Source organism: Montipora capricornis, chromosome 6 (assembly GCF_036669925.1).
Source record: "Montipora capricornis isolate CH-2021 chromosome 6, ASM3666992v2, whole genome shotgun sequence".
Lineage (NCBI taxonomy): Eukaryota > Metazoa > Cnidaria > Anthozoa > Scleractinia > Acroporidae > Montipora > Montipora capricornis.
The window spans coordinates 59,209,692-59,217,940 of NC_090888.1; the positions used below are offsets into that span (position 1 = coordinate 59,209,692).

The 8,249-nt window shown below is 41.4% G+C and overlaps 1 protein-coding gene across 1 annotated transcript; it reads right to left on the bottom strand.

Annotated features, from left to right (window-relative positions):
- Nucleotides 1–2,185: 2,185 nt before the first annotated feature.
- On the bottom strand, nucleotides 2,186–3,644 carry LOC138052685 (tropomyosin-2-like). The gene has a single exon (XM_068899236.1). It carries the CDS (start codon nucleotides 3,466–3,468, stop codon nucleotides 2,593–2,595), a length of 876 nt encoding a protein of 291 aa, XP_068755337.1. The 5' UTR covers nucleotides 3,469–3,644; the 3' UTR covers nucleotides 2,186–2,592.
- Between the last annotated feature and the right edge of the window lie 4,605 nt (nucleotides 3,645–8,249).

Sequence of the window (8,249 nt, forward strand, 5' to 3'; positions counted from 1 at the left end):
CAATATTGAAAGATGGACTCCTCAAATTCCTTAGGAATACTATGTCCTCGTTGTCTGTTATTTACCATAACAGGTCATTAAATCATAGGCAAGATCCATGTACTTCTTTGGAAAGTAGCCAAGGAAGGAATGTTGGAAAATACCTCGTTCGTGATAGATATGGGCCTATATCCTCGTTTTCTATTTCTCACCACAACTTGCTACAAAAGTCAGGGCAAGTTTCGCGTACTGTTGTGGTACGGGGTTGGATTTGTGAAACAAGATGAAGGAAAGAGGGACAAAACAAAGGACGTCGCAGTGCTCTTGTTATCAAGGGCTCAGCTCCGGACAGCGTACAATATATTTATTTCATGGCTGTTTTGCTGTCCGAGTTATTTTTAGATTTATTTTCTCGCGCAACCAGACCCTTTTAAGCCAACCACAAACATATTACGCTTGCGTTGAGAGCGGTCACTCGTGTGATCTTGTTAGTCTCTGAAAATGTTGCGACATGTAATCATTACGGTATTAGTTGCACGTGTTGTTTCAAAGGCGCGTTTCTCGGTTTAGCGAGATGTGGTAATATATTCTTGGAATGAATGGTAAGAAGACGAGAAAACGCACGAAAGAGAGAGGAAGTATTGGACCGGGCCATCGAGGGATTCACGCGTGAGTGATACTCGAGAGGAGACGAACGGCCGTAAAGACGCGCGTAAAACACTTCGCGCGTGACATTCGCGGAGAACACGTCGCTTCTTTGATAGAACCTGCCAATGAGCGGTTTTCGCCGTTCGTCATCGACGTAACGTTGATAGACGAAAATAGCGGATCTCTGACTAGCTTTTTTTCGTACACCAGGCAATTGTACATTACGCAATAGGCCATTTCCGAGTTCATGTCTGCCTCCTTTTCAAAGCGAGTTTAAGTGCGAAGTTTTTGTGATGATAATTAGTTCTACTTTACATATGAATGAAAACTAATTTTCATAGGAAAAACTTCGCACTTAGACTCGCTTTGAGGAGGAGGCAGACATTACTCGGAAATGGACTATTTGTAATTGGTTCAGGATGGGAGGACTGGAATGTCAACTACATGTTGCTGATTTTCAACCAATCTCCTGAGATTGACTCTACAATGCATATGATGTGCATGCGTACATACACACACGCACTCAGTTGACCGCTCCCCACATGGGCTTTTCACGGGTAATGAAATGAAACGCGGACAACATTCACTATTACGAAACCAATTGGGTATTTACAAGTACAGACGAGAATTTAGACTAGGATCAATTACAACGAGTGGTTAGCATGTGCATGGGTCTCCGAATCTCTAGGCAAGAGGCGTAAACACTGGGGTGTTTAAATGCAGCTGGCGAACAAAAGATGCCAATCAGAGAGATCTTTTGTTTTCGTTCACTGGAAGGGCGGCGACGACATAACATGAACACCGCCTACTTCTATTATATACCGCTTAAAGGGGATACGTAGGTCACGCAATTTTAGGCAATTTCATCATTAATCGAATGGTCGTAGAATTAACTTAAATATCAAAATAACTGTTCAAAACTGCAGAAGAACTCTAACAAAACACAGGGAAGCCAAGAAGGGACATGGACGGACAAAACTGGAGAGGATTGAAATGGATTGAATTTGGGTAAATTTGAAAAACGTCGGCCCACCTTTTTTCAAATTTATATCAGTCTATATCAAAATGTCATTTACACAGCTGGAAAATCATTCTCATTTGTTATGTGGCCGTGATTTTGCAAATGAAAGACTCTTGCTCTGCCAATTTGACGTTTAGAGCTCATAATTAACAAAATTTAACAAAATTACCTAAAATAGCGTGACCTAGCCCCTTTAAACAACCTTAATTGGTGGGAGAAAAAGAATTGAATGAAGTATATGTTGTCTTTAAGTTTTAAATAATGGGAGACGCTTTGTGAAAACACGACCATTTTAAAGGGGCAAAACCAAACTATATTGATGTCAGAGAACAAGGCGATAACTAAAAGTTGACAATAATCTGAAATCGCCTTCGCGCGAAACGAAAGACTAGCCCTGAATATTTACTCAGGGGTTTATTATCGTTTATATCGACAAGGGTTCACTGTGGATGGCAGTAGTCACCGAAAGTTGAATAACTAATTGCGTTCTCATGTTTTTGCTTGTCACGCAACAAAAATAAGTTATTGCTTTGCAACTTTTTGGACAGTGAAAACAAATTTTTAATAATATGACTAGCAACTTTAGTTAAAACAGCCATACGACTAAACAGTTAACAGAGGATTTTAAAAGAAATGCACAAATAATTAAAACATGTTGAAAATTTTAGTTTGGCAACACGTAGGGCCCTGTTCGATGTCCACAGCAAAAGCGTACACTTAGACTGTTCATTTAAGCCCACAAAAGAAAAGGTTTTGCCTAAACTATACAGTTAAAATTCTTATTTTTTAAATTAAAAATCATCAAATGCAACTGAAACAATAATTTTTTTTAAAAAATCAGGAAGTAAAGTAACATTCTACAAAAAGACACTGAGAGAAAGTTAAACCAAAGTTCAGATAAGTTCATTATGCTAGAGGAGAACCTGGGCAAACACCTACTTTCACTAATAATCTTCGGGCGTCAACCCGTCGTCTTGGTCTTCTGGTTTGGGTCGGGGTTCGGACTTTTCTTCGCTTTCTTCGATTTCACGGAAGCGATCTGTTACCTTCTTGGGCTCGACACATTCCACGTCATCCATGGATTCTTCTACCATTTCTCCCATTTTTTTCATCTCGTCCTTGATCGCGTTGATTTTGTCCACGTACATGTCACGTTCCTGAGTCAGATCGTCGATGATTGTTTCTTGCGGCTGCACCTTACGTTCGGCCTCTTCTGCGCGTGCTACGACTTCCTTTAATTGCACTTCCAGGAACTGTAACTTCTCGATCAACTCTTGTTCTCGTTCCGCAGACTCACCATCTTCGATTTCCTTTTGACGGAGTTGATTGCCCATTTCAGTAATATTCTCCTCCAGCTCTGTTGCTTTGCCTTCTAGACTTTCCACGCGTTCTCTTGCTTTCTCCACCTCTTTTGTGATAACTTTACATTTCTGCTTTGTTTCGACGAGACGTTCATCCGATTCCTTTGCCGTTTGGATTGCCTCTAAAACTGACTCCTCCAATGCTGTCAAACGTTCATCGGTCTCGCGATCTATTCCTTCCAGCTCCTTGCATGCGCTTTCATGCTCGGCTGACATCCCCTTAATGTCGCTCAATCGAGATTTCTTCTCTGCCAGAGTTTCTTCAGTCTTAGCTAGCTCATCTTTACAAAGGAGAATTCTTCGCCTGAACGAATCTGCCTCACCTTCGTTTTTATCGCATTCTTCCAGGATCTCGCGAAGCTTTTCGTTGCTAACTGCCTCTCGGTCTTCTGCCTTTTCTATTTTGTCCTTTATTCCTTGGAGCTTTCCCTTGACTTTATTCAATCCAATTTCCGTCATGATTGTGTCGGGAAAGAGAGAGTTGGCAAACTGAACGAATGGGAAAGAATTCACAGCAAAAAATGCCCTTGGCTAGCGGAACAGCTACACAGTTGCAGAGAGCTTAAGAAAATGCGATTTAAGCTCGTTCTGTTTGGCTTCGAAATGCAAATTATTTCTCTGTCCATGAGGTGTGGATAATTTAAAGATCAGAGATTGGTAGGTCACCCGTTGCTTATCATTGTTAGATCGGTTTACGCTGTGTTGTGCCTGTTGGGTCTATAGATTTATATTTGATCTACCTGGATTCAGTTTTTCTCACATTCATTGAGAAATTACCAGAATAGTAGCACGGATATACTTTAATAGGGACTGGAGATGCTCAGAAGCGATTTTCGTTTGCAGATGTATGTACGTGTACCAACTATGTGCAATGTACTGAATGAATCACCTTCAGTGTCCTTTTTGTATAGCGTGACGCACCAGTTGTCTTGACAATTGTATTCATTCGAGAGCCCACCGATCCTCAGAAGCTCTCAGAGTCTGTGTCGTTCAGTTATATTTTCGAAGACTTTTTTCGTTAATCAAATGCCTCGTTTGGTTTTCTCAGGCTTTGACAATTTGACAGATAACTTGCATTTGAAGGTGATCGATGTTAGTCACATTCGATTCGAAAACAGATACTTTTCTTATGTAAAGTAACCTTTCTTGAGTAATCCGCACAATCACCAATAGCAGGAAAGCCGAAGTTTCGTCATGTGTAAGAAGAATGATCAAGAAATCATTGGACAGATTTGTTTTTGGTGGTACTTTAGTTCACGAGGAAATAACATCATGCTCGGAAAAGTCGTGGACCAAGGACACCATACTGTACGGGGGGATGCATGCGTTAACGTCTTGCTAGCGGATGCAAAGAAAGGGATTTTTTACTTTCAAAGTTTTTCAGGATGGGTCAGCTAAGTCAGGCCTTTTTTTTTAGAATCGCTTAAAACAGACAACGTTTTAGTGAACCTACAATCTTGGACAGAATAAAATGGAACAGAAATGCCCCCTCTCCCCCAAATCAAGGATGAAGGTGCGTGAAGGCCAAAACGCGCCATTTTCCCATCACTGATTTTGGGGGGAGGGGTGGTCTCAATGTTCCATTTAATTTGTCCAAGATTGTCTGTGAAGGCTACGACGTCACAAATTCAAGATTTGGTCAATTAAAAGGTCATATGTCAACACATTAATCATCCGAAACCACTGGCCTCTGACGCAGTCACGCTCTTCGCTAGTGTTGCTATGTTGAGATACTACATGGAAGATATTTTAAGAAAAGCGGAGCGTATAAAAAAGCCAAACCTAAATGAAAATTTGCCAGTACGATCAAGAATAAGGGTATAACTCTACGTAGAATTGACGAAAAAAATGCAATCGAGAAAAAGAATTCCCCGAGGAAACAAAAGTAAGAGTTAGAGTTCTCACGCCCACTGCTGATCTTACTCTGAAAGCATTTCTGGGGAGTTAATTGATAAAACTATAGAGTCTATGTAGGGTCGCATCGCCGAGATTAAACGAAGCAATGGCAAAAGACTCGAGCATTAAAGTAGCGCTTTTAAAGCTTTGTAGAGCACTTGAATGGTTTTACATGACATTAAAACGTTTGAGGCACGATTCACGAGACTTTTTATACGATTAACGTCTGTTTTGAGACGCTTTTCAACGGTTAAGCACGGTTAACAAGCAATGGAAAAAAGTGTCAATCTGTTCTGTCACCTTTCTGGCCAGACGACAAAATCGTGAAAAATCGACAAAATTCGTTGCTGATAGCCCGCAAATCGTGCCAATCAACACTTTTGTGAACGTAAATCATGCTCTATTTTTCAGCGTGGAAAAATCAGAAGATAGATCAGGTAAATATCGCCAACAAATTTAAGGGAGCGCAAATGCAGTTCTTAAAAATTCAACAAGTTTTCATATTCGGTATGGTTGGCGCACGGATGCAAAGTCTAAAGCGTAGAATGTGGGTAGGTTGAATAGTTGGATGGGGTAGGTAATCTGTGGTAGAAGGTTCGAATCCTCCTTACATCCGATTTCTTTCTTTTTGTTTTTCTTCTTTTTCCCCAATAGTCTTATTCTCTTTTTTGTTTGCAATTTATGTTCTCATTTTATAGGCCTCCTGCTTTAAACGTAAATATAGCTTATGAAAATAATTACAGTCAACTCTCAGGTATTCGGATGATGTAACTTTTGAGCGAACGAGAGCAGATTTCGTGTCGTGATTACCCCATATACTACTGGTAACGCCAAGCAGGGGCTCATGGACAATCTTGGACAGAATAAAATGGAACAGAAATGCCCCCTCTCCCCCAAATCAAGGATGAAGGTGCGTGAAGGCCAAAACGCGCCATTTTCCCATCACTGATTTTGGGGGGAGGGGTGGTCTCAATGTTCCATTTAATTTGTCCAAGATTGTAGATGTTGTCAACCCATTCATTCCTAAAGCGGTCCTTATTGACGAATAAAATTGTCTGGCGTTAGACAGAGTAAAATCTTCTGGCGTTAGACAGAGTAAAATCTGTAAGTGGAACTACAGTAGAGTTGTCAACCCATCTATCCCTGAAGCAGCCCTCACTGACGAGTAAAATCGTCTGGCTAATTTTAGCCTGTGTAGCAAGCGTTTCCAGGGGGTGAGCCAAAAAAAATTGAGTGGGAGAGGGAAGGCGAGGAGAGGAGAGGAGAGGAGAAGCCGATGACATGGATGACCGGTCGACAAGTAGGAGGTTTTCAAATTTCAGGGGTTTGTATGCAAGCGTTTCCTTCTTGTCTCGCCCCACTTTTCGCCCGGCCAAAACATTAAAAGTCTTTATGTCCCCCCACGGAAACGCTTGCTACGCAGGCTAGGCTAATTTGAACTGGGGAACAGGGGAGCAAAGATAAAATACCGGTCGGTACCTTAGGGAACAACGAGGGAACATAAACCATTTAAGGGATCAAAAAGCCGAGAACAAGTTTGGAAGTAATTTCGGGAACAAGAGAACACAAGCAAATTTTTAAAGGGACCAATGCCTCCCTCCCCCCCCCCCCCCCCCCCACCCCCCGAGGGGGAAGGCCCGAGGGCCTAAGAATCTGCCAGACCGTCACTGTATCCATTACAAGCTACACTGATGTCTTCAACTCGACGATTTTAGAATGGGCCATTTCCGAGTTGTTGTTTGTCTCGGTTTCGAGGCGAGTCTTGGTGCTCAACTATTGTAATGGCAATGAGTTTGATTTGCATAAGAATACGCAACTCATTTCCATTTGAATGGTTGTACACCAGTACTCGCTTTGAAACTGAGGCATGCAGCAACTCAGAAATAGGCTATGAGGTTGGTGTTATAGAAACTGTGGTGGTATACGTTGGTCGGGAACGAAACAAGAAATTTTGATTTCGTGAAAAGTAAATTAACCATCGTAAGAAAGATTTGTAATCTTTGTCAACTCTTTGTTACGGTTTCTACGGTTTCCATTATTCGAGAGTCTTTCCGGGCACTCACCTGCTGACCAAAAAGCCCGAGGACCCTGGGTACGAGATTGGTGTGCGTTGGATCAGTGGTCTGATCTGATCGGCGTAATTACAATTTGAGAAGCTAAATATTGTGAACAATAGCCGATACAACTTATATTTGATTTAGAGGTGTACTATATTTCGGCTGGCCAAACCAGCCTTCTTCAGGTACAATGAGAGTTTACATTGGATTGCTTCTCTGTACATATACATAGTAAATGGATGTTGACGTAAACGCTTTTTTCTCATCAACGAACTCGGCGATCCCCATTTTTTATTGCTGGAAAGTGATCAGTAGGCTAAGATGAAACTCTTTGCGAAGTTCTGTGGGCGGATTCAGAGTCGCCTTAAATTTTTCTAAATGAATCTACTCCGAGTTTGTATTTGAGATATAAGCGTTTAAACACAAATGATAGGGCCTTTTTTATTTAGCCACCTTAAGTCAGCAGATTAAAATACACCATTTTCTGTTGCGTGCTCAAGATGTCGCAAAACTTCAAATGTGATAATTTCATGCACGTCGTTGTATTGCAGCGGGCGAGACATATAAGTAATTGTCGCAAAAATACGTCTCTTATTTGAGACTGAATTGTTTGGGAATATTGGGTACCTCCTTTGGCAGAACCCGTATACTTAAAAGGTAGAGGGATGCATGTTGTACGTGTTGCTACCGGGTGGGTGGGGGAAGGGGTTTACTACTGACAACTGGAGTTACTGCGCATTTGCTAAAGTATCACTCATAAAAAATGTTTTCAGATTGCAAGTGTTAATACCTTTAGCTATTTACTGTATATATATGTGCATAGAAACTGGTTGGGCTGGTTTGGCCAGCCGAAATATAGTACGCCACTAAAATCAAATCTACGTTGTATCGGCTTTTGCTTGTTGTTTCGGGATTGTTAATGCTAGCAAGAAAAAAAAAGAAGCGCACTGATTCGGTGCTTTTTTAATCCCAAAATGTCCCATCGATCAAGCCATTAGGCCTTGGCGGATTGTGCTCCTAAAAGTGGCATATTATGCTACTAGCAGTGCTCGAAATTTTGCCAAATTATGCCAGAGTTCCAAAATTATGTTCACAAAATGACGTAGATTCTGTACATATAGGCGCGCAATAAACGACACCAAATGTTGGAGTCGTATGCCAGTTGTGCTAGCTTACACAATCCCCACATGAAGCCGGATGGGAAGCCAGAGTACAAGACTCCTCCAAAAGGTTAACCGCGCACGCAGAATTCGCCAAAAGAGGCTTAGCATGTCAGGACAAAGTCAA